The sequence below is a fragment of the Megalobrama amblycephala genome, linkage group LG22, assembly GCF_018812025.1.
Source record: "Megalobrama amblycephala isolate DHTTF-2021 linkage group LG22, ASM1881202v1, whole genome shotgun sequence".
Lineage (NCBI taxonomy): Eukaryota > Metazoa > Chordata > Actinopteri > Cypriniformes > Xenocyprididae > Megalobrama > Megalobrama amblycephala.
Window position 1 is genome coordinate 15,627,749 of NC_063065.1, and position 26,991 is coordinate 15,654,739.

The window sequence follows — 26,991 nt, forward strand, 5'->3', positions numbered from 1 at the left end:
TGTGTTCACATGCTCATTAGATATATCTGTGATTGGCTACAATGATCAACGCTTTAAAAACATGTCATAAATGGACACAAATCTTCACCGAGCACTTACACAGATACACACGGGCGCGTTTGAAAGAAGCTCCCGCTTTCAAACACTTCCGTGTGCTTTCAAACGCTCCCGTGCATTGATCATTGTAGCCAATCACAGACATATCTGATGAGCAAGTGAACACAATGGCCAATCAGAGGTGTTTACGAATCCGCTCAACAGCACTCAAAACATCAAATTTTTAAAAAGTCTGTGCTTTTGACAACACTAATGCACATTACTTTTCAGTTTAATTACTTTGCTTAAACGTTTATTAAACTACTAAAGTAAAAGTTTCTCTTCTCAATAACGTATAGTGACTTAGACATGCGCACTCATGCATGCACGGAACAAGACAAAAAGTACAAATGTAACAAAACATTACACAACTTTCAATTGTACAGCAGGTAATATAACCTGTAACATTAAAAGGTTGGTGATGTTGGTGATGGCATAACTTTGATAAACACTAGGAAAAAAGAACTTCTCAGTAAAAAAAAACAAGACCTGGAAGAGAGTGAGCCTCAGCTAGGTGAGAAAAAGTAATGCAAAATTAACATAGCACATTACTTTCCATAAAAAAAATAACAGTTACATTTTATTTTAAGGTGACATTGTTACAATGAACTTACACAAATAAGTAATATTAATTAACTACATGCACTTACTATTGAGTTACGGTTAGGGTTTGGTTTAGGGGTTAGTTACTTGTAATTATGCATAATTTACTGTTATTACTATAGTAAGTACATGTAGTAATGCATAACTACGTCACCTTAAAATAAAGTGTTAACAAAGTAACTAAGTAATGTAATTAGTTACTTTTTTAGGGAGTAACGCAATATTGTAACGCATTACTATTAAAAGAAAATTTCCCCAACACAGCCGAAACCAATAATTTAGCTATAATACCAATAAACACACATACACACACACACACGCACACATTAAAAAACGTTTTTCACAACAGTGATTGATTTCAAAACTGAACTAAACTGTGTTTACTGTTGGCTCAGCCTTGTGCGTGTTTTGGTTGTGTTACCTTGCGCACGCTGTCCTTCACATGTTCCACATCTCCTTCCAGGAACGGCATGGCGAAGGAGCTCAAGTCCTGTGGAGCACAAACAAACATAATGATTGAGCTCTTTAAAAATCACTTTCATGACTGTGGCACCTCTCATTCACTCCATAAAAATAGACATAATGAACAAATCACTAATCTACTGTTGCTTTCTACCAACTAGATCAAAGGTTAAGCTCTGCAGTACCCAAAAATCACAAGGAATTATACAAATAACAGGCCGAGAGGAAAGAATAAACGGTTTAGACAGTTTAACAGAAGCACATCACATATGACAGATGGACACTCGGTGGGTGATCCGTCTAACCTGTACAAAACCCCACATGCCCACCCAGAAATACAAGAACAGTTTGGAAGAAGAACTCACAGCAGATCCAAAACGTCTCCACTGTCCTCCTTCTCAAAAATCCACCGACTTTTATAATCAACATCAATCAATGTAGCATTGTGCGTACTTCTTTCAGACATCACCGCTATGTAATGACAGCAGTGGTGGAAAACATCTACACAGCCTCTGTCATTTAAACCGGTTTTTAAAGTAACATGATCTCATGTGACCGCCCTGCAATTTTTTCCCGATCTGTGTGAATGTATGTGTAACCTGTAATGCACAGATTAAATCAGGTATCACTTAACCCTGGAGATCGGACAGTGTTTTCCAAGAAACTCCAATGGGATCAAAAAAAAGTTTGTTCTACGAAACAAGTAGTTTTACCAGGCCAGCTATAAAAACAAAGGGTTAAAATAAGATAATTGTGGTCAGTTTGTTAATGTTCTACAACCGGAATAATTCTAGAACAACATTTGCACAGCTAAACGAAGAAATTAAGCACAGCAGCTTGCAAACTTACACACGGGTTCTTCAGTTCTTCGTCCATTTCGCAGCTGTGGAATCTTGCACCTAGTACCTAAACTCACTTTGGCAGTAACCTAAAGCTTATGAAATTCTCAGAATTCTCTGTAAATGCAACACAGTGACTTACACAAACCACAGTCACTGAAGTGCATTACCTTCATCCTCATTACACAAGCCGCTATTGTACTGTAGCCACACAGAAGACGCAATTGTTTGGCAGCCACTCTGTATATTTGAGGTACCATGCAGTTGTAAATCCCTTCACTAGCCTGACTTGTAACCCATTACACACAGAATTACTGTAACTGATCACACATTTTTTTTTTTTTAAAGTTAGTGAAATTTTTATAATGCACTTTTCTTACAGTACATCCGTTTACTTACAGAAAACAATACTGTTATAAAGCTTTAGTGGTTGACTGATATGGTGTTTTCTATGGTTAATTACCTAAAAAGAAGGCAAATAAAGGGCAATTAATGACCTTTTTGCCATCTAGGGATAGTTCAACCAAAAATGAAAATTCTGTCATCATTTACTCACCCTCAAGTTGTTCCAAACCTGTATGAATTTCTTTCTTCTGCTGACCACAAAACATATTTTGAAGAATATGGGTAACCAAACAGTTGATGGGCCTCATTGACTTCCATAGTACTGGAAAAAATAATATGGAAGTCAATGGAGTCCATCAACTGTTTGATTACCGACATTCTTCAAAATATCTTCTCTTGTGTTCAGCAGAAGAAAGAAACTCATACAGGTTTGGAACAACAAATAATGGCAGAATTTTAATTTTTGGGTGAACTATCACTTTAAACATAATCAACATTTTAATATTACGATGCATAAATTCACATGTAGCATTTAGGTCAACCTCAGCCAACGACACCTTGAACCTTTCATGTTTCTCAGTACAAGTTCTACTTTTAATCCCATTTTTATGTATTTGTTATTTAAATTTTTCTCAAAATTTTAAAATGTCAAAACTGGCTAATCCTTCCCCCCGTCTCCCTCATTAAAACCATCCATTACGGCTTGACTCATGTTTCTCCTCAACATGCAAATCTTCTCTTGTCTTACAACGGGTCAGTCATATCCATGGCAACAAGATTGACTTTCAAAGCCTGAGACAGCATTTCCACTCCCAGCTGATTGAAATGTGAGTGAAAGCCAAGAAGAAAAAAAAAAAATCAAGAGTTAGAATTCAAATGAACGTCCTTGAAAATGTTTCACAAGACTTGTTTGCTGATTAAAAGCAACAATCAACAATTACTTGAATGGTTTGATTTCAACAGTATGTTCTGATGAAGTTGGCCAGATGTATTGTTAACTGCCACATGTCATTTACCTTATCTCCCAATGTGCAAACCAATCAACAATAGAAACACATCATCCTTCTTACAGATAGATCCGAGTCAGTTTCCTTCTAGAAAAGAAGGACCACAGCCAAAGTAGAAAAGCCATCTGTCCTGTAGACGGGGAGCTCAAGGCACCCCGCCTCCATATCCTTGGAGCCCAAGACCCGATTACAAGCCCATATTTGCAGGCTAAAGATCAGGACAAAATATTACCTCTGCAAACAAGCACTGGAAAGTGATCAAATAAATAACACCCCCTCAGATTCACAGAGTTACAGCTGTAGCGGTCTTGTATCGAGATGCAAGCACTCGGAAATCCCGTTAGGCAAATGCAGGATTACTCCAAGGAGCAAGGACAGTCATAACTCACTGATATGATACAGCACCTCCCCTCAGTTACATGGAGGTCAGTGGGACAGGTCTGGGGATGTGTGTGTTTATACCTAAATATACTTAAATACAGGAAGGTAACAAGGCTGGCTTGCAACTCAGTCTGTTTGTGTATGGATAAACAGAGAAAAATACAGCACAGGTAATGACTAAGGGAGAGCTGCAGCAAACCATTTTAAAATATGACAAATCATAAAAATTGCATCAGGCAAGTCCAAGTCTGCATCTCACTGTTGCCATGAGTCAAAAATGACAAAATTTAACACAATATGTGAATCTAGAAATTATCATAGATACATAATACAAGCGCTTGTGATGCCTCTTTTGTTAGTGTTTAAAGAACAATATTTAAGACTTGTCTCTTCTGAAAAACTAAAAATTTAAATTTTGTGGGGGGGGGGGGGGTTCATAACTCAACCACAGGACACAAATGGTCTCAGAAGACATCAAAAACATGGGAAGCCTTAAGAAAAAGAAGTACACCTTTAAAAAGAGCACTTATTATGGAAATAATATACTTATAATATATATAAGGGGTTAGTTCAGCCAAAAATGAAAATTATGTCATTAATTACTCACCCTCATGTCATTCCAAACCCGTAATACTTCGGAACACAAATAAAGATCTTTTTGACGAAATCTGAGAGTTTTCTCTCCCTCCATAGCAGATACCGAAACTGAAATTTTGACGCTTCATAAAGTTCATAAAAAGGTCGTAAAACTAATCCATATGAATTGAGCAGTTTAGTCCAAATTTTCTGAAGAGACACTGATCGTTTTATATGATGAACAGATTTAATTTAGGCTTTTATTCACATAAAAACGTTCATCAACGCACGCATCAGTTGTGGTAAACGGAAGCTCAAGCATGTTTGTTTGACATGCGAGAACCAATGAGGTTCATTCTCTTGTGTGTTTGTTCTCGTGCATCAAGCAGGTTCGGCTGAGCTTCTGTTTATGTTCGCTGATCAATGTTTATATGTGGATAAAAGCCTAAATTAAATATTTTCATCATTATAAAGCGATCGTGTCTCTTCAATAAATTTGGACTAAACCGCTCAATTCATATGAATTAGTTTTACAATCTCTTTATGAACTTTCTGAAGCATCAAAGTTTCAGTAGCTGTCTATGGAGGGACAGAAAGCTCTCAAATTTCATCAAAAAGATCTTCATTTGTGTTCCAAAGATGAAAGAAAGTCTTATGGTTTGGAAATGACATGAGGGTGAGTAATTAATGACAGAATTTTCATTTTTGGATGAACTAACCCTTTAAGTTTTAACTGAATGTAATGATTTCGGACACTTAATTGCATGTTATTTACAATTAAATGAAAATGTGTGATAGTTTAAATTTATATTAATTGACCCACTTAAGTACTATGTCTTTATAAGTAATTTCATAATTACTTCTATTGTCTTTGAAATATGAAGTGAACTGTGGAATATTTCGACAAGCATTTATAGTAAACTAAAATATACTTTAATGTCAGTTTTTTAATATATATCTAATTCAGTCATGAAACTATAGAGGGCGCATGCTGATAGGTCTTTCACATGCAATCTGCAAGCAATCACATCATTACCACATGGCACAATCTGATTTGCATCTGCTGATCCTACAGTCAATGAGATTGCTTTCTTAACATTTAAATAGTCAGGTTCATTGTTTGCTGTAAGCTAGTCCTGCAGCACGCTATCAGAGTTCCTCTGAACCCCTCCACCTCCCCCAGCTCCACCTGCCTAGATCTGCTACAGGATTTATGCATGTCTATTTATGCAGCAGCAGCATATCTTACATGCTCACAGCAGTGTGTCTGTGGATCTATTAGCAGTAGCAAGTCCATACTTGCTCTGGAGCAGCAATAATTGACAGCAGTGTAGCAGATCTAGTCCACCAAGACCAAATACATCACTATATTCAATAACTATAGACCCTTTTCACAGACTATATTGTAAATCCTGCAACGTTTTTTATATTTTCATTTTTTTTTAAATGTATGTACATTTATAACACTGTACTTAGTATTATATTACATTTGCATCAAAAACTAGTCAACTACATCATCAACTACATTTACAAAAAACTAGTTAATGCTGCTGTGAGGGTGTTTCTAATACAGCAGCTATGGAAGTGATGGTAAAAGTTACATCTTTTTCTCTTCTGACTGCCGTTATTAATCGCTTTCTATTTTTTTCCTCTTTTTGAAAGTTGTGAAAACACTATTGTGGAGTTTTTCTTTTGCTATTTGAAACAAAAATACACAAAAAATATATTTAATGTATTCTCTCCTTCACCGCTATAGAATTTTACCCAACTATGATGACTTCTGCTTCTGAGAAACCCGGAAATGTGAAAAGGGTCTATTCCGAGTTGTCATGATTAAAATATTTTCAAGATTTGAAGTACGCCACAAGTGCACATTCAATACAAATAAGTGCACTTCTTTTTCACAAAGTAGTACATTTTAAGAATCTCATTACTACACTATTGCTAAGGCACCTGCCACTGAAAAAGCAAACAAACAGCAATCAGAAAGACATATGTGTCTATTTTTGTGTTAATTCAAAATGTAGGGAAATCACTGAACCTATTCCTTATGTACACAAAAGTGCATGCGGGTTCATCCGGGTTGATTACGTCCAAAAGTATGTGTGTACGTAATAACAATGCCGGCTTTGTGACCTTTAGTTCAGTCATTTATTTACAGACATTTATTAAGAGTAGTAAATGTGGTTAAATATACCCTAATAGTTCACCAATTCAAACTTGAATGACTATAAATGTCATATGTCAATATTGCAGGGTTGATATTGGACGTTTTATGAGTAATAAGAACAGTCTCAGCCCAGATTTTCATATTAAACCTTGATACAAGATTCATAAAAGATTAAAACCTTACAAAAAGTCACTATAAAGAGGTTTATCAGCATATTACGTCTCTACATCGCACGGCTCAAGATTGTTTACTTAATAAAAATACGGCTGCAGCGGAAACCATGGCACATATTTCACATATACCTGTTACAATGTCAGGAAACTGACAAAAATGCCACGATGCAACAAATTATGCAGCGATGACAGAACCTGCTGATAAATATTGTTTATATATTCATGGGATTATTCAGTAATGACACTGATCTGATAATGACACTAAACAGCTAATTAGCAGGTGATTACTGTTAGTGGCTCCAGCAGTGACTTACGGTTTCATCACAGCTTGAGCTGACTGAACCAAAACACTGATTATCGTGCAGGGATTTCTTTTTAATCTAATAATTACACTTACTTCTTATGCTATGCTATTATTTTATTTGCAAAATAATAAGCTGGAACCCTGACACAGTGTAAACTTTCACATCTGTCATCTGTTTCTATACAGGATCAACACTGATCAGTATTAGTTCATAAAAAGCCTGTGTATTTCCATGAACATTTGTTCAGAAAAACCACAACTTGTGGTTCTTTAAGCCATTAGAAATGACGACTCCATGTTTAACTCAGTCAGGTGTGGTCAATTGAAATATGGTCGACCTGGTCAAAACATATTCAGTGCTATTTATGTAAATGTGGTTGATTTGAATATAATGAGTATGCTGTTTAGGACAGATAGCATGATATTAATTCTCAGCCATCTCAGATATGTCAGATATGTACAGACAAATACAGTCAAAAATAAATAAAAATGGTATACTATATAACAGAAAAGACAAACAGCCTGTTTAAATATGAATATATTCAGTAAACACATTTGAAATAACCTTTTGAAAAGTCAAATCAATGTTGCAGCTCATTTCACAATGTCATTGCAAAACCACTGCGAGCAGAGAGAATATGAATTAAATTTATATGTGTTTGTATCATGCTCCACAACTTTTGGCTTTAAATCTGTGGTAGAAGAAAATCAGTATCGTCAGATATGAACTTACAGGCATGTGTATCCGAAGCGATCTTCTTTTTCTGGAATTTTTCTTCTCATCTTTCTTAGAATCCATTGCGGTGCTGCCCATTTCCCAAAATAACGTTTTTGTTCTTTGGCAAAGGCTTATTTAACTCTGGCAAGGATAATAAAATCCATCGCTCCTTCTTATGAGAGCAACATAATAATAATTATCAGTAATATTAAAATTTAGATTTTATCAGCATCTCGTACGAAATGACACTAGGCTCATTTCTTTCGGTTTCTGAAAACAAACACTTGCACCTTCGTTGAAAAAACAAAAAACAAACAAAAAAAAACTTGCACGCGAGAGATCTGAAAACGTGAAGAGGATAAGATGCTCCCGGTTCTCTGTGTGGAAGCATCAGTGCGCGTGTGTATCAAGCATGATGAAAACCGCGCCGCATCTACCTGTCAGTCAAATGACGTAGCGCACAGGGGGCTGGGCTACAACGCATATTTGTTTAGTTACTACGGTTACAAGCGCGGATGCTGCAGTGAGAAGTAGGTTTATTTCGAAGGTAGGGAGAAACAAGACAGGTTTATTTTTGAGTCTTTGCTACAAAAATAGTGACTGAACATATTCGCTGGAAAAATATATGTAGCGAGGCATATGGGTAAATTGTAAATTGTCACATGGGGTAAATTGTAGGCTAATAATAGAACCTGCAATTAAAGGGTTAACATTAGCTCACGCAAAAATGAAAATTATGTCGTTAATTACTCACCCTCATGTCGTTCCACACCTGTAAGACCTTCATCTTCAGAACACAAATTAAGATATTTTTGATCAAATCTGATGGCTCAGTGAGGCCTCCATTGCCAGCAAGATAATTAACACTTTCAGACACCCAGAAAGCTACTAAAGTCATATTTAAAACAGTTTATGTGACTACAGTGGTTCAACCTTAATGTTATGAAGCGACAAGAATACTTTTTGTGTGCCAAAAAAACTAAATAACGACTTTATTAAACAATATCTAGTGATGGGCGATTTCAAAACACTGCTTCATGATGCTTCAAAGCTTTTATCAGTGGTTTGGAGCGTGTGTCAAACTGCCAAAGTAACGTGAACCATTTAAATTTCTTAACACTTATGATGTAATGAAGTCTCGTTTACTGAAATCACATGACTTTGGTAGTTTGATACAGGTTCCGAACCCTGAAAACAAAAACTTTAAAGGGATAGTTCACCCAAAAATTGAAATTTGATGTTTATCTGCTTACCCCCAACGCATCCCAGATGTAGGTGACTTTGTTTCTTCAGTAGAACACAAATGATGTTTTTTAACTCCAACCGTTGCCGTCTGTCAGTTGTATAATGCATGGCAATGGGAACTTCGTCTATAAGAGTAAAAAAAAAACATGCACAGACAAATCCAAATTAAACCCTGCGGCTCATGACGACACATTGATGTCCTAAGACACGAAACGATCGGTTTGTGTGAGAAACCAAACAGTATTTATATCATTTTTTACCTCTAAAACACCACTATGTCCAACTGCCCTCCACATCCGGTTGGTGAGGTCCTCTCGCGCTTTGCTTCAATGAGTGCGAGAGATCACTTCCGGTGTCAGAGCGCATTCAGACCTCACTAACCGGATGCTCAATGCAGTTGGACATAGTGATGTTTTAGAGGTAAAAAATTATATAAATACTGTTCGGTTTCTCGCACAAACCGATTGTTTCGTGTCTTAGGACATCAATATGTCGTCACGAGCCGCAGGGTTTAATTTGGATTTGCCTGTGCATGTTTTTTTTTTCACTATTATAGATGGAGTTCCCATTGACATGCATTATATGACTGACAGACTGCAACGGTTGGAGTTAAAAATCATCATTTGTGTTCTACTGAAGAAACAAAGTCACCTACATCTTGGATGCGCTGGGGGTAAGCAGATAAACATCAAATTTTCATTTTTGTGTGAACTATCCCTTTAAGTCAAAATGTACCTTCATGTGTGATAACTAGCCCCAGTCACATAAAATATATCTCTCTATATTTATCAATATAGATATAATAAAAGATCTGAAACACCTATTTAAACAACAAATGTTGGGTTGAATATTAACATCTATAAATAAATTTGAAATTTAATAAGACGTGATTTATTTTATTTGAAGTATGCCAAATGTCAAAACCCTCCTTGATCTATCCATCTCTCCTCTACTATTAAAGTCTTATCTAAATAACAAGCAGGTGAGCAGAACTCACACATAGTACACTACTGATGTTACACTGCCATCTAGTGATGATAATTAGTTATGCAATGAAAGAAAATTACTCCAGAAGAAATTGTTCTATTCACACTGAATTAAAGTTATTTAAAGTCCAAGTATTAGCACATATAGCCTCTCATTTTTTCAACACCTGTCTAGACAGACAGATAGATAGATAGATAGATAGATAGATAGATAGATAGATAGATAGATAGATAGATAGATAGATAGATAGATAGACAGACAGAGAACTAGTTAGATTTATAGATAGACAGGTAGAAAGACAGACAGTAAAGATAGATAGAACTAGATAAATTTATAGATAGATCAACAGATAGAGAGAGAGAGAGAGAGAGAGAGGTATAGATAGATAGATAGATAGATAGATAGATAGATAGATAGATTTATAGATAGTCAGTAAAGGATAGATAGATAGATAGATAGATAGATAGATAGATAGATAGATAGATAGATAGATAGATAGATAGATAGATAGATAGATAGATAGATAGATAGATTCAACTTTTTTTGTCCCGTAGAGGGCGCTATACACACATAAATACATAGAGTTACACACATCCTGATTAAAGTTTAACTAACTAGAGAAGAGTAAAGAGCACAGCATGACAGATTCACTTGTGAAAACACTAAAGTCCCAAACATGGTCCAAACCTGAAGCAACAAAGACTGGCCCAGTATGACAGGCTGAGCCTTAAAACAAAAATATCACAATCTCTGAGCTACGCGACACAATATATATTGCTGAAAATGCTTCTGTTAAAGTCCATAACGCGTTCTGGAGTGTATAATGAAGGTGATGTACCCACACGGTTATACCGGTTATATCTGGAGGTCCAGGTCCGGTTCTGTGCTCGCAGTAATCAGATCTGTGGGTGGTTCTTCCTCTTCTCCGGCTGTTGCTTCAGTCATACTTTCACAAAAATCCGGCCGTTGTAATAAAGACTAACATTGATGCCAACAAGTTTATTTACACCATCTCTCTTTTAATAAATAGTTTTATATTGAAAAGTTAAAGATGGATTTTAACGTGAAAAGACTGGCAGCGGACGCTGGTACTTTATTCAGTCGGGCGGTGCAAGTAAGTGAAGATTCAGATTCGCTGTAAAGATGCTAAAAGTTTTTATTTAAGTTTTATTTCAACAATTTAATCCTAAACATGTGCATTTTGGGCATTAAAGTGCTTTCCAATGTTTATCACGCTGCATTTCTGTATCTTTCTTTCTCTTTCTCACTTATTGGGCCTCTCTTTCTCTCTCGTGCTGTAACGTTAAATCGGGTTTGTTAATCTACAATGTCGTCGTTAATGTCTTAGTTCTTGATTTAACTGCAAAAGCAAACATTAAAGGCTCTGTTTTGTCGATTAGATATGCATACTTTAACATATGGCCAAAATACACACTGACATTTTACATTTTGTCCAGATTCAGTTTGTGAGGCTAACGCTAACGGGCTAAAGTAGTTTAATCCGGCAGAGCTCAGCATTTACACACAAAGGCTGTGTCTTAAAATCTACTGAGCTGTCTAGACAGACAGTATTTTTATCCTTCATCATAGAGACGGTCATATATGCTGATGATGCGGAAAAAATGATGTCCCAAAACGCTGCCTTTGTCGGCTTAAACTTACTAGGATGTGAGAAAGTTTGTTTTATATTTGACATTCGTTTGAGCATAAGCTTAGAAACAGAGAATGTAATGGCCATTTTCGCGAATGTCAAACGAATTATAAATATAAAACTAAGTTAGCCGCTGAAATACAGCTGCTCTGCATAAACAAATACCTAAGTGTGTTTATCAAGTGTCAAACACTATCTGCCTGTTATTGGGAGTATAATTTTGAGATTAGATAAACGTTTAGACATTTCCTTTCATTTAAATCTGTCATGAATACTTTTATGTATTTCTAGATACTTTCATTTTGTTTTTATACACACACACATTCATATTTGATGTATTTTTAGATATATATTATATATACACACACACACTTGATGTATTTTTATATGTTGAACATTAGAAGGTGTTACATGTGTTAACACTTTAACCCTTGGTTTCACAGACCAGGCTTAAGCTAGTCTCAGACTAAAATGCATGTTTGAGCTGCTTTAAATGAAAGCTACTTGTACTGACGCATCTTAAAATATGTCAGTGCCATTGTTTTGTCTCAAGATGCACACCAGTAATGTTTTTTCCTTAGTGAACATTTATAAAATCTACTTGAATGTACTAATTGATCTAAGGCCTAATCCTGGTTTAAGATAAGACCTGTCTGTGAAACCAGGCCTATATTTGTTTGAATTTACCTCATTTTAAATATTTGTGGCAGTGATATGATCTCCTTTTTAAAATATTGTCTTCTCATGCAGTTCACGGAAGAAAAATTTGGCCAGGCTGAGAAGACCGAGTTGGATGCACATTTGGAGAATCTCCTCACCAGAGCTGAATGCACTAAACACTGGACAGAGAAGATTCTGAAGCAGACAGAAGTGTTACTGCAACCAAACCCAAGTAAAATCCGTTCAGTGATTAGATGATTCATTAGCTTTGACATCTGCATCTAATTAGCTGTTAAATATTTAGCCCATGGAAAAATGTTGAGGACCTACTAGTGTTTGTTATATGTATGTGTTTTGACCTTTACATCCTTCTGTACATCATCCTCATCTTCCTCTTCTCTGGAAACCATCCATTTTTATTCTTTCCTCAAAGTGTTCAAATCTCACAGAAATGTCAGTTTGTGTAACTATAACTACAGCTGTTTAGAGCCTCACTATGGTGCTACACCACTTTCAAAAATCAGCAAGACAGAAAAACACTTGCACAACAGGAAGAACAAACAGCTGATCAAAACAGATCTAGCATGCACACCTGTCTACTCAATCACATCTAAAAAACCACATTCGTTTAATCTTTTTGTATTTAGAGATTGCTTTGCAAGGATGCAACCAAGATGCTGTAGTATTTAATTATGAAAGGATTTTAATTTTTACTTTTTAAATGTAATTTATTATTACCCTGGAAAAAAGGGAAAAAAAACTGGTAAAACATTACAATAAGGTTCCATTAGTTACAGTATTTATTAATCTTTGTTAATGTTAGTTATTAAAAATACAACTGTTCATTGTTCATGTTAGCTCAGGTCCATTAAATAGTTTTGATTTTAGTAAAACCTTTGATTTTAATAATGTTGAAATTAACCTTAACTAAGGTTAATAAATGCTTTAGAAGGATTTTTCATTGTTAGGTCATGTTAACCAGGGTTGCCAGATTTTCACAACAAAACTTTCCCAATTGCTACTCACAACTAGCCCAAAACTAGCCCAGTCACATTTCACGGGTGTCATTAAAAAAAACCATCACGTTATTGGTGTCGCTTCAACCCGCGGACATGAAAAACAACCTACAGCAATAGTGTTAAAGTAGCCCGGGGAAAAAACGGAGACTTGGCAACATTGATGTTAACTAATGTACTGTAGTTAAATAATGTTAACAAATGGAACCTCATTGTAAAGCTGCGGTGGGAAACATTGATCCTGGAGGGCCATTGTCCTGCAGAGTTTAGCTCCAGCCCTAATTAAACACATCTGAAGCTAATCATGGTCTTCAGGATTACTAAAGTTACAGGCAGGTGAGTGTTTTTTTTTTCAGGGTTGGAGCTAAACTCTGCAGAACGATGGCCCTCCAGGATCAACGTTCCCCACCCCTTGTTATAAAGTGTTACCAAAAAAACTAAAAATGAGCTTCATGTGTTAACATCTAAATTAAGGCAAAATATTATTGAGCGCCACTTAAAGGGTTAGTTCACCCAAAAATGAAAATTATGTCATTAATTACTCACCCTCATGTTGTTCCAAACCTGTAAGACCTCCGTTCATCTTCGGAACACAGTTTAGATTTAGTCCGAGAGCTTTCTGTCACTCCATTGAAAATGTATGTACGGTATACTGTCCATGTCCAGAAAGGTAATAAAAACATCATCAAAGTAGTCCATGTGACATCAGTGGGTTAGTTAGAAGTTTTAGAAGCATCGAAAATACATTTTGGTCCAAAAATAACAAAAACTATGACTTTATTCAGCATTGTATTCTCTTCCGGAATCCTTTCCATTGAATTGATTCCATTGAATCCTTTCATCTGTCGGCGTTGGTAATGCACTTTTATGTCGCCGTGGTTGTTTTTGGCGATTAGGACATCCGCAACATTTTGAAGCATCGAAAATACATTTTGAAGCATCGAAAATACATTTTGGTCCAAAAATAACAAAAACTATGACTTTATTCAGCATTGTATTCTCTTCCGGGTCTGTTGTCAATTCACGACTCCGCAGTGAGGCTGCTGACGTGTTATCCGGTGCGCCCGAACTTCGTTTACAGTCCGAGGAAGACGCACGCTGTATTCAAGCTATTCTACATTGTTTGTAGTTTGGTATTGCTATATTTTTTTAAATGGTTTGTAAGTGTGCATGTCGCAGATTTCCTAATCGCCAAAATCAACCACAGCGACGTAAAAGTGCATTACCAACGCCGACAGATGAAAGGATTCAATGGAATCAGTTCAATGGAATCAATTCAATGGAAAGGATTCCGGAAGAGATGACAATGCTGAATAAAGTCATAGTTTTTGTTATTTTTGGACCAAAATGTATTTTCGATGCTTCAAAAACATCTAACTGACCCACTGATGTCACATGGACTACTTTGATGATGTTTTTATTACCTTTCTGGACATGGACAGGATACAGTACATACATTTTCAATGGAGGGACAGAAAGCTCTCGGACTAAATCTAGAATATCTTAAACTGTGTTCCGAAGATGAACGGAGGTCTTACAGGTGTGGAACGACATGAGGGTGAGTCATTAATGACATAATTTTCATTTTTGGGTGAACTAACCCTTTAATCTACCTAAATACATTAGGTTACATCAATAAAATTAAATTTCTGTTTGATCAGGTAATAGATCCATAAGGTAACAGTTTACCACATTTTTTTCCGTGTACTCGTAAGTTTTTAAATGAGTCTTCATATATAAACAAAATTTATGAATTATAGAATTTTATGTGGCATTGATGCATAGTATGGAGCTAATATGTAACAAAGGTTTTTGTATTGTAATGTTATTGATCTGCATTTTCAGATGTCAGAATAGAAGAATTCTTTTATGAAAAACTAGACAAGAAGGCCCCAACACGGATGAACAACCATGAGCTTCTGGGTCAATCCATGATCGACTCTGGGACTGAATTCGGGCCTGGAACAGCCTACGGTAATCACCAAACACAAAGGCTGCATAGTGCCCTAATTACCCATAGTACCTCGTTCAATAATAGTAGTCCATTGACAGTACCCCATTTCCCCTAGCTTGAATGTAAATGCCTACTAAAATGCTTGTAGACTGTAAGCTAGTTGAGAATGGCCTCTAGACATCTCACAATATTGATAAATATTTCCTCTTTTGATTGAATTGATCTTGATGATATTCAATGAGAAAAATGTACAGTTGATTTGGTCTGTTTCTGTCCTCAGGAAACGCTTTGATAAAGTGCGGCGAGACGGAGAAGCAGATCGGAGGAGCGGAGCGAGAGTTCATCCAGAGCTCTGCCATCAATTTCCTCACGCCTTTCCGCAACTTTCTAGAAGGAGACTTCAAGACTATATTGGTAAGATCAGGCAACCCTAACAACTGAAACACGGATTTCTGAAACATATCCACCTTATTTTTCACATAAGAGCAGGTGCGGCCATTTGTAAATTGAATGTGTCTGGCTTCCGGTCTAATCCGCTTCTGGTTATTTTTAGCTGTGCAAAACAGCTCGTTATACTGATTGATATTGCAAACTGGAATTTCTTACCATATTATTTTAAAGGGGTCCTTGATTATGATTTCACTTTTGTAACTTTAGTTAGTGTTGCTGTTTGATCATAAACAACATCTGCAAAGTTACGCTGCTCAAAGTTCAATGCAAAGGGAGATATTTTCTTTTACAGAAATTGCTTTTTAAGGACTACAACAAATGTCTGGTAGGGACTACAACGAGCTTCTTCCCGGGTTGGTGTCATCACAAACCCCAAAATTTAATTAAATCCTGCTCCCAGGAACACGTAACAAAGGTCATGTTGGGCTGCTTTAGAGAAGAGGGAGAGTTGTTGTAGTAGAGTGTTGTTTGCATGAAAGATTAACATGACGGCACATGCTAGTCGATGAGTTGAATCAACTCCACAGCAGCTACATAAATTTATCCACTAACCATTCAGAAACGTCTAGATGCATTCTAAAAGTTGTAACATCTTCCTGAGTCTCTCCATCAGTGTCTGACTCTGGTTTGAACAATGTAAGGCTGAACACCATTACTGACAATTGTCATTTTGGCTGCGTGAGATTCTCCAGCTTTGTTGTTGTTAAGCAACCATAGCGGAAGCTCTTAAAGCTCCGCCCTCTTTTGGAAAGATTGATAATAGTTCCCCTTTAATGCATTGTCATAATTATCAACACACATGTGTGCAGCACAATTTTTTTTTTTTTGCCATTTACTGCACTTTGTTACTCTTCTTGTTATTTCCCCATAGCAGCGAATGAATTGGTAGTCTCGCACATTCACAGAAAATAGCTTACTTCAGCCTTGAACATTGCTACATATTTCTCCATTCAAAAGTTTGAAAATCCTGAAAAAATGTGTAATGTTTCCACCAAAATATTAAGCAACAGTTTTGAACAGTTTTCAACACAGTTTTCAACAGTAATGATAATTAGAATCGTTTATTAAGCACCAAATCAGTAAATTAGAATGATTTCTGAATGATTACGTGACACTGAATACTGGAGTAATGATCATTTTTTTCCCTGTTCAAGAAGTCATTTCTCTCAGATATATACACTACCGTTCAAAAGTTTGGGATCACTAAGATTTTTAATGTTTTTAAAAGAAGTTTTGTCTGCTCACCAAGACTGCATTTATTTAATTTAAAATAAGGTAAAAACTGTAATATTGTGAAATATTATTACAATTTAAAATAACTGTTTTCTATTTAAATATATTTCACAAAGTAATTTATTCCTGTGATGGCAAAGCTGAATTTTCAGCATCGTTACTCCAGTCTTCAGTGTCACATGATCCTTCAGAAATCATTCTAATATGATGATTTGCTGCTCAAGAAACATTTAATGTGTACAATTGTACAAAATATTTGTGTACAATATTTTTTTTTCAGGATTATTTGATGAATAGAAAGTTCAAAGAACAGTGTTTATTTGATATGTAATCTTTTGTAACATTATAAATGTCTTTACTGCCACTTTGGATTGATTTAATGCATCCTTGCTGAATAAAAGTATTCATTTCTTTTCAAAAAAATAAAAATTCTGACCCCAAACTTTGGAACGGTAGTTTATAATGTTACAAAAGCTTTGTATTTCAGATAAATGCAAGGAATCCTGAAAAAAAAGTACACAACTGTTTTTAACATTGATAATAATCATAAATGTTTCTTGAGCAGCAAATCATCATATTAGAATGATTTCTGAAGGATCATGTGACTGAAGACTGGAGTAACGATGCTGAAAATTCAGCTTTGCATCACAGGAATAAATTACTTTGTAAAACGTATTCAAATTGAAAACAGTTATTTTAAATTGTAATAATATTTCACAATATTTCTGTTTTTACTGTATTTTTAATTAAATAAATGTAGCCTTGGTGAGCAGACGAAACTTCTTTTAAAGACATTAAAAATCTTACAGATCCCAAACTTTTGAACAGTAGTGTACATCACAAAAGGGAAAAAAGACGATCCCAATTTCCGTTTCATGCCGACTTTAACAAAACAAACTCTTCTGCTCCTTTACAGAAAGAGCGTAAACTGCTTCAGACCAAAAGACTGGACCTTGATGCTGCAAAGACCAAGCTAAAGAAAGCCAAAATGGCTGATGCCAGAGCTTTGGTAAGTTATTATTGCTTCTACACGAGTTAAAATGGAATTTCCATCAAATATGATGTAATTTCACGTAATTTCCTACTGGAAACTCTTTACAAATATAAGCTGCAGCCTAGAAACTAGTAATCAGAGACGGCACTTGCCATCTTTCCTAAATGGAGCTCTTTACTGTCTTGTTTTTGTGTTGCACACGGAAGCCTCTCAGATCTACCCCTCCACCAGGGGACGCTGGCTATGTTGCCAATGTCTCCTTCATGGTGAATTTTCTCCATGTGAAGTGGCTGAAGGTTGGTCTGCGTGTTTCACTCCAGTGCCGAGTTCCACTCTGCTTTAGAAGAGCCACCTTTAAGACGTACCAGTTCCTCTTTAAGCTGTTGATTAAGCTCTTTTGTCCCGGATATTAGCAGCATGTGTGTTTCCAGGTTCCTTTTTTGTTGTGTATATAGAGATGGAAAGAGGATATCCACGTTTGCTCAACATCGTGATGACATTTCAAAACTGCTCTTCGCCCTTGGCCTCAGTTTCACAAGAGAAGTAAAGAAGTGCTTCAAGATTGTCTCCTCATGACCAGCACTCAACCTACACAAATATATATATATATATATATATACACACACGTTAGGACCCAAACAAACAGCTGCCCTCTTCCAAAATGGGAAGTGCTTAGTTTGCATCGATACAGTGAAGTGAGCAAGAAGTAATTCTTACTCAATTGCTGCAAATAGTCCATGTTCCCTTGCAACAGCAGTGATTTGTGTTGAATCCTTAATCATGCTAACCATAGTTTTTGACAAAATACCATATTATGATTGTTACTACAATAAAACTTAACTTGCTATTAGCATCACTTTAATCAAAATAAAAAAATTTAATTACTCTGAAATTGTCTGTTTGAAATAAATCACATTATTTATTTATTTATTTATTTATTTATTTATGTATTTTGTTTTAGTCACAATAACTATAGTTACTATGGTATTTTGGTGGAAACTTGGGTTACCATGTTAAATTTTCCTCAGTGATGCTAGCTGCTACTGTTGTGGCTGTAGTCTATGTAGATGTTTAAGTGTTAATTCTCAGTTTTATCTCTAAATATATTATCGCTATTTTCAAATGCTGTGCAGATGTGGGCAGAGGAAGTGACAAAGGTAAGGAGAATGTTCTGCCATTTTGGATAATCTGTGAATCTTGGCGCTAATGCGAGAACTGCAATCTGTGTCGTGATGAGTTTCTCTCTTCAGTGAAAAACTGGAAATTTTTGACCAGTTGGACAGCATGTGTTCACAATGCTTTTTCTGCGCCTGGACTTTCCAACATATTTTTATTATGAGTATTGCAAGATTTCTTAATGCTTGATCAAAAACAAATCAAAATATCCTGTTCTGGCTAATCAAAAGAGCTTTTCTTAAAAGTTAGCAATGTGTTAAGCTAGTAGGCTAACCTGTTAGCTTGCTAACTGAAAACACAGTAGATTCCACACACAGGATTTTGGATGAAACTATATTTAATTTGTACTATTATTTATATACTGTTATATTATTTATTCATATTTTGAATTAGCTTTTATTTGTATATTTCAATTTTAAGATCATTTTGTGCTTTTGTCATGTTTATTTATTTACTTACTTTATGTACCATTTCAGTTTTAGTCTTTTTAGTACTTAAACCTAAACATTTTAACTTTAAAATCTTTGATTTCCATTTAAATGTTTTAAGTTTTTAAATGAATATTTATATTTTATTTAATATAATTTCAGCTTTATTTCAAATACTGAAAACTATTTTAATAACTGGGCAATACTGCATCTAAATTCACTTATTATTAGAATGCCATCCAGGTATTTTGCACCTACTGTTTTATATATTTAAAAAAAAATCATATGTGTACAATACTCATTTTCACAGTGCTTTTCACATACTAAAGAAGTACACGTTTGGACACAAGGTTAGCGATACAATTTCTCTAAGAGGGTTTTATTTATTATACGTGTGTGTGTGTGTATATATATATATATATATATATATATCTGTCAACAATATCTATATATGAAAATGCACTGGCTATATTTTCAGCTTTGTTCCCTTTGAATAATGTGATTCTGATTAATCTTATTTTTTATGGAATATTGCAGTATTTATTATAAATGGATTATCTGTTCACATCATTATTTTTTTTAAATCCATGTACCCTCATAGTCTTTCATTTAAAAATATTATTTTTTTTTTGGCGTGAGGGAGGTACAACCTGTCACTCACATGAGATCACAGCAATAGCAAACCACTATGATCCAAGATTTTCCATTGGACAAAATCAAGTCCCGTCCTACTTTTTTATATTTTTTTTTTTTCTTGTTCGAGAAGCCATTTCACTCGTACGGAAGAGGATTAGGGCCAAGCAATAATAAAAAAATAAAGCCATCTCGAGATTAAAGTTAAATTTCGAGAAAAAACTCGTTAAATTTCGAGAAAAAAGTCGAAATAAAATATTGAGAATAAACTCGTTAAATTACGAGAAAAAAATTGTTACATTTCAAGAAAAAAGTCGAGATAAAATGTTGAGAATAAACTTGTTAAATTTCGAGAAAAAAGTCGAGATAAAATGTTGAGAATAAAGTAATTAAATTAGAAGAAAAAAGTTGTTAAATTACGAGAACAAATTCGTTAAATTATGAGAAAAATTTTGTTAAATTTCGAGAAAAAAGTCACGATAAAATGTTGAGAATAAACTCATTAAATTATGAGAATAAAGTCATTAAATTACGAGAAAAAAGTCGTTAAATTATGAGGACAAATTTGTTAAATTATGAGAATAAATTCGTAATTTAACGAATTTGTTCTCGTAATTTAACGACTTTGTTCTCATAATTTAATGACTTTATTCTTAACATTTTATCTCGACTTTTTTTCTCAAAATTTAACGACATTTTTCTCATAATTTAACGAATTTGTTCTCGTAATTTAACAACTTTTTTCTCGTAATTTAATAACTTTATTCTCAACATTTTATCTCGACTTTTTTCTTGAAATTCAACGAGTTTTTTCTCGTAATTTAACAAGTTTATTCTCAACATTTTATCTCGACTTTATTCTTGAAATTTAACAACTTTAATCTCAAGATGGTTTTATTTTTGTATTATTGCTTGGCCCTAATCCTCTTCCGTACACTCGGATATATGTCACAATAGGGAAGAAAAGACTATCACAACTTCCATTTCAGGCCAATTTTAAGCTGTGTAAGTGAAACATTCCTATTTCTATTTCTCTCTCTCTCTTTCAGGCCGAGCAGGATCTGAAGATGACACAGAGTGAGTTTGACAGACAGGCAGAAATCACCAGGCTTCTTCTAGAAGGAATCAGCAGTACACATGTGAGCTCTCATCTGAAAACCTGCCGCCCACCGCAGGCCTGCCAATCCACATCTCACAACCCTTCAGTTTTACTCAACGTCTGACCTGTAACAAACCATATCATCTCTCTCCCAACCTTCTCACTCTCCCAGGCCCATCATCTCCGCTGTCTAAATGACTTTGTGGAGGCGCAGATGACGTATTACGCCCAGTGTTACCAGTACATGGTCGACCTCCAAAAGCAGCTGGGAAAGTAAGTCATAATCAGTATATATTTAGAATAATTTTAATCATTATTGAACTAATCTGAACTTTTTTTTCGCCCCTCCAGCTTCCCTTCGGCTTTCTCTTCCAACAACAACCAGTCGACGGCCAGCGGCGGGGCCAGTGTCTCCGTACCCATCCTGCCACTATCAGCCCCTCTTGCTTCCACCACAGGCAATGCGTCTTCAGGTTTCACCGAGCTGCAAAACTTCAGCGGGAGCCGTAAAGCGCGAGTGCTGTACGATTACGACGCCGCGGGCAGCAACGAGCTCTCCTTATTGGCCGATGAGGTAGGCGGGCCATTTGTGTGTCGCTGATTTTGAATAATACTTTCTTGGTTTGAATTCTTAAGAGCATAGCATGTCCCCTTTTCTTTCAGGTGATCATGGTGAGCAGCGTCCCAGGCATGGACTCTGATTGGCTGATGGGGGAACGTGGGAATCAGAAGGGAAAAGTGCCTATTACCTACTTGGAGCTGCTAAATTAAAAGAAAACGAGTGTTGTTGGAACCAAAACAGTGTAATCCAGCTGTGCTGTGTACCGTATATGCAAACTTGACGTCTTTTGCTGCTCACATGCAACAGTATTTAATTGGATGTGACGTCTTGCATTCCCAGTATGGGAAGAGGTTCTAACCGGAAGACTGTTTACAAATTAATTAATGCAGAATGTTTTTTTTAAATGCTTTTGATGTGACATGATTACTGCCAACATGCCTTGTTATACAAAAACTGCAAGAGTGAGTATTTACATGCGTTTACAACAAGAGAGTATTAAGACTGATTGTCATTTTTATGAATTTTAAAGTGGCTTCAATTATGTACATGAACTCAAATTAGGTTCTAGAACTTTTCAAAGCAATTCCTGTAGAGGTGGAGTGAATGTGAATATGCCATAATTTATTTTCAGGGTTATACAGCCCCTTCGTAGCTGACATGTGCCTCAACTATTATCTTCTGCAGTTTACATTTCTCTTTATTGTGTTAAAAGTTTGAGCACACAAAGAAAATGCTTTATTTGCACGCAACAGCCTTTCCTGTTATGTATTATGAAACAGTGTCCTTTTTATATACATGCCGTTTTTAAAAAGCGCATGGTAAGGATGCATCCAGTTATGATCCAGCTATTCATTTCATGATAAAAACAAAATCTCTTTACTGATAACTGTACTTTTTTATACCCATGTGCCTTACATTCATCTTGAGGTTGATGTTTTTAAATTGTTTAAAGCAACAACAAAAAAAAAAAGATGAGTGCTAATTTTACACATTTATGCCACCCTGTCTAATAAAAGCACAATTTTTTTTGTTGTTGTTACATTTATAACTACAAAAGCACAGGTTATCTAACTGCTTACTACCATAGATTTATAAACAATGTTTTCATTACATAATAAACAAATTGTGTAGACTTTTTACCCTTCTCAGTTTTGATTCTGAATTATTGTCTTGTCTTATTTCTACAGTATACTTGACTTGCAAATTTTCTGTATGCACAATATGCAGTATCCCACAATGCAGTGCACTTTACTTAACCATGTATAAGTGAAACAGAAGTAATATCAGATGTGATTTTTAATTTTTTTTTTTACCTTAGACTGTGAAGTTTAAGAGATTCGATTAAGAAACGCACAATAAAATTGGATTTTATGCGCAAAATAGCAGTTTTTATTTCAAAGATGACAACTGGACGCCATTTGCTGACTTAAACCTGAGGTAATTTCGAAACAATAGCATTTTATGGTTTCGTAATACTGTTTCACAGACTATTTTCAAGAAAAAACATATGAAGTATTATGATATTTCGCACACAACACTGTTGAAATATGAATGGCTGTTCTCTCAAATGTCAGTAGAGGTCAGGCTTTTCACTCGGTAATCATTTTGGGTTTCTAAATTAGCCTAACCTTTTTGAATCGGAAAGTACCTTAAAGTTACACATAAAGTCGTTATTTGCATTAATTCATACACTGATATTTCCAAATGTACCTGTTTGCCTGTATAGGTGTTTTTTTAACGTACTTCTCTTCATTAAACAGAGTAAAATGAATCAAAGAGTCACTGCCTCATCGTTTAATAAACCACTCGTCATTGTATATAACATTGCTGTTGTTTATGACTTGATGTATGATGAAGATGACAGAGCAGCTGATGTGTTGGTGTTGCTCTTGTGTAAACAGTACGTGGATGGTCAGCGAGGGGAGGGTTAAGAGGAAGTTGTGCTAAACAGGCTGTTGACTTCCTGTGCTGTTGTGGCTCAGCAGGCGTTTATTCTTGCTGTCCGTTACTCAGCCTCACATGCCGAGAGGGCATACTCAGTTCCTTCCCGAAAACAGCAATGTGAGAACCGACCTGTGAAGTGCTCCTTTCTGCTTCTGCATAAAACTCAATTCACCATGAAATCAAAAGGGACAGTTCTTATTCTTTTTTTAATGGAATGTTGCAGTATGTAAATTTAAATTCATGTGCTCTCGTAATCTTTAAAGGGTTAGTTCATCCAAAAATGAAAATAATGTCATTTATTCATCTCCAGAACACAAATTAAGACATTTTTGTTGGCTCATGAGGCCAGCAATGACATTTCCTCTCTCAAGATCCATTAATGTAGGGGAGAGGGGGGTAAAGTGAGACACTTTTTACATTTGCTCCCCTCTAAGCGAGCTAAAATGATATATCAGTAAAATGTACACATTTCCCATTAATTCAGGATGTTTCCTAGCCATAGAAATTATCAGAATGTATTCAGGACGAAGGTCAGTGAAAATATGATTGTTTTTAAAAAAGTCATCTTGTGTCTCACTTTACCCCAGCTTAGGGGTAAACTGAGACAGACCAGAGAAATCAAGGGGGTAAACTGATCCACTTACTTTTTCCACTCTGAAACTACCATAACAACACATGTTGTAACAGTTCGAATCCTAACCACTAGCTTGACAACCACACATTCCAGAACTAATGTCGGACTAGTAACAGAATCATGGGGATTGGTCAGTTAAGCACATTTTTTTTCTAAACACTTGAAAGTAACTCTGAACAAAATCAAATACAACATAATATAATTCAAAATATTTTAATTAACATTCAAATGACAGATAGAACCAGTTAGATTAGAGCACAGTCTGGGGGTCAGAACACAGGACCCTTAGGGTGCGTTCACACTTGTCATGTTTGGTTCAATTAAAACGAACCCTGGTCCAATTGCTCAGTTAGTGCGGTTTATTTGAACATATGTGAACGCTGCCCTAAAAAGAGACCCTAAAAAGGACAGAATCCTCACGCATGTCGGTTTTTCTTGTCATAGTTGCGAGTTTGCCCATCACAGGCATCAGACACACGTCTCGTTTGTGTGTGTGACGGATGGATTCCTGCCGCTGTTTTGACTACTTTACACATTTTATAAGCTCCTCACGAGTTCCCAGCTGGCCAAAATACCATCACACGCAGGCTACGCGCTGCTATGCACACACAACGAGCGCATTTACCTCAGCAAACAGCATTGTTTGGGATTTGTGTTAAGTTCCGTCTCAAAATAGGCAATACGTCATAAAATCTGACCAATCACATTGTGAATGTATCCCTATGCCTCAAGGTTCGGTATCTTTTGGTTCGGTGATAAAATTGCCAATCTGAACGCTAATCTAGGCCTACCAGGACTAAATCTTCTTTGGTCCGGACCAAATGAACCAAACGAACCGAACTACAAGTGTGAACGCACCCTTAGAGCCAGCTAGTGTCTGGAGGTCAGAGCAAAGCACAATCAGAACCAGCTAGAACAGCCTGGGACTCAGAACACAGGACTAGACCCACCTGTATTAGAACATCAGCCTACTGTCATACTCTATAACTAGGCCTACTCTATATTCCAGCCCTGAAGGTTACAGGGAAAGATGAGGAGTTGCTCTCTCCATCTCTCCAGGCCTTTTAGGTTGAGGCAGCTTCTTTACCACAACATGTGCCACATCATTCTCCTCGACGGTTTTCTTTTTGCCCCAGGTTGTCTTTCCTGGTGTTTTGCCTTGGCATGATGGCTTTTCCACAATGTTTATGACATTAAAAATAAAACATATGTAATGTAATATTACATTAAAATATTTTTAAGACTAAATTTAACTTGTGCCTCATGTCTCACTTTACCCCAAAGCATTTGTCTCACTTTACCCCACCACTACATTTTAGAAAAAAACGATCTCTCTTAGCAATTCAGGCTAATCTTCAGCTAGCATCATCACATGGTTTTATATGTTGATAGTTCATCAACATGTATAAGTTTTTCTACCTGAATCATTTTGCTTTGGCACAACAGTTGATTAAGTTGACCACAAGAAAATGTACTTTTACATGCAAAAAAAATATTTTTGTGAAAAAAACATGCTTAGCACAGCACCATGAGGTCCTCTCCTTCATGGCCAAGGGGAAATGTGAGGGGCTTGAAAATTGTCACATAACCACAAATGTGTTCCGTTGCCGAGATACAGGGGGTGTCTCACATTACCCCACTCTCCCCTACTAAAAACAGTTAATGTGTCCATGATTCAGATCGCGTGCCAAACCGCCAAACTGCTGAAATCACGTGACTTTGGCGCTCCGAACCGCTGATTCGACACAAAAGATTCATAACGCTCCGAAGCTTCATGAAGCAGTGTTTTGAAATCGGCCATCACTATAGAAGTCGTTATTTTGTTTTTTTGGCGCACCAAAAATATTCTCGTCGCTTTATGATATTAATATTGAGCCACTGTACTCACATGAACTGATTTAAATATGTTTTTAGTAATGGATCTTGAGAGAGGAAGTGTCATTGCTGGCTATGCAGGCCTCACTGAGCCATCGGATTTCAACAAAAATATCTTCATTTGCATTCCGAAGATTAACGAAGGTCTCACATGTGTGGAACGAGATAAGGGTGAGTAATAAAGGACATTATTTTCATTTTTTTTGGGTGAACTAACCCTTTAAATAAAATAATTTCCCCTCCCTCTTGCAGAAACATCTCTTTTCTCTGATGACGTGTTTGCTGCCGTGAGGGCGGGGCCACCTGTCACTCACATGAGATCGACCAATAGCAAACCACAATGATCCAACAATCCAATCAATAGAGTTATCATCACACTGGTTCCCCCAACAGAAAGCCAGTAGGATTTTTCCAGAGGCTTTTGAATTATCGCAAAAAATAAGCTCTGTAATCAACAAAAGTTTATGATAATGATAATAGTGTATACATTTTGAAGCCTAAATACAATCACCAGAAATAAAAAAGATAACCTATTAAAGAACTACACACGGCCACTCGACTTCAATGTTACCATCACCAAGCTTACTCTTTCAGTCTTTATGAAAAACACTGTGATTTAGAATAGTGCAAGAGTGCGGTTATAAAAACAACGAGTCTGTGAAAGCAGATTACCACATAGATGACTTTGCCTGTTTGGTGTGATGTTTTATGCCCCCCACAACGTCTGTAGTCCCATTTAGCAACTTGCTAGCAACCACCTTTTTCAAGACATGTAA

General features: G+C 36.0%; 2 protein-coding genes across 6 annotated transcripts in view; one reads left to right on the forward strand and one right to left on the reverse strand.

Annotated features, from left to right (window-relative positions):
* prkag2a (protein kinase, AMP-activated, gamma 2 non-catalytic subunit a) overlaps positions 1–12,370 on the reverse strand; it is an 83,165-nt gene extending 70,795 nt beyond the window's left edge. Inside the window, exons 1-2 of one of the 3 annotated variants that reach the window (XR_007182410.1) lie at positions 7,690–8,074; positions 1,121–1,189 (exon numbers count right to left, since the gene is read on the reverse strand). Coding sequence is in view for 2 of the 3 variants with exons in the window: in XM_048173888.1 (XP_048029845.1) it covers positions 1,121–1,189; positions 7,690–7,770 (150 nt within the window). In the remaining variant the exon portion in view is untranslated. Of the gene's footprint in view, positions 1–1,120; positions 1,190–7,689; positions 8,075–12,244 lie in introns of those variants that run through there. The other 2 variants (XM_048173889.1, XM_048173888.1) reach the window with 2 other exon arrangements.
* On the forward strand, positions 10,589–22,899 carry sh3glb1a (SH3-domain GRB2-like endophilin B1a). Of its 3 annotated transcripts, XM_048173898.1 has the most exons (11): positions 10,589–11,020; positions 12,308–12,449; positions 15,079–15,207; positions 15,468–15,601; positions 17,787–17,879; positions 18,071–18,160; positions 18,998–19,021; positions 21,151–21,240; positions 21,373–21,473; positions 21,552–21,774; positions 21,864–22,899. In XM_048173898.1, the coding sequence occupies exons 1-11, from the start codon at positions 10,958–10,960 to the stop codon at positions 21,969–21,971; spliced, it is 1,197 nt and encodes a 398-aa protein (XP_048029855.1). In that variant the 5' UTR covers positions 10,589–10,957; the 3' UTR covers positions 21,972–22,899. The 3 variants fall into 3 exon arrangements, with proteins under 3 accessions (XP_048029855.1, XP_048029854.1, XP_048029852.1); XM_048173897.1 differs by lacking the exon at positions 18,071–18,160 and having other exon boundaries at positions 10,590–11,020; positions 17,787–17,883; positions 18,954–19,021; XM_048173895.1 differs by lacking the exons at positions 18,071–18,160; positions 18,998–19,021 and having other exon boundaries at positions 10,596–11,020.
* The last annotated feature ends 4,092 nt before the right edge of the window (positions 22,900–26,991 follow it).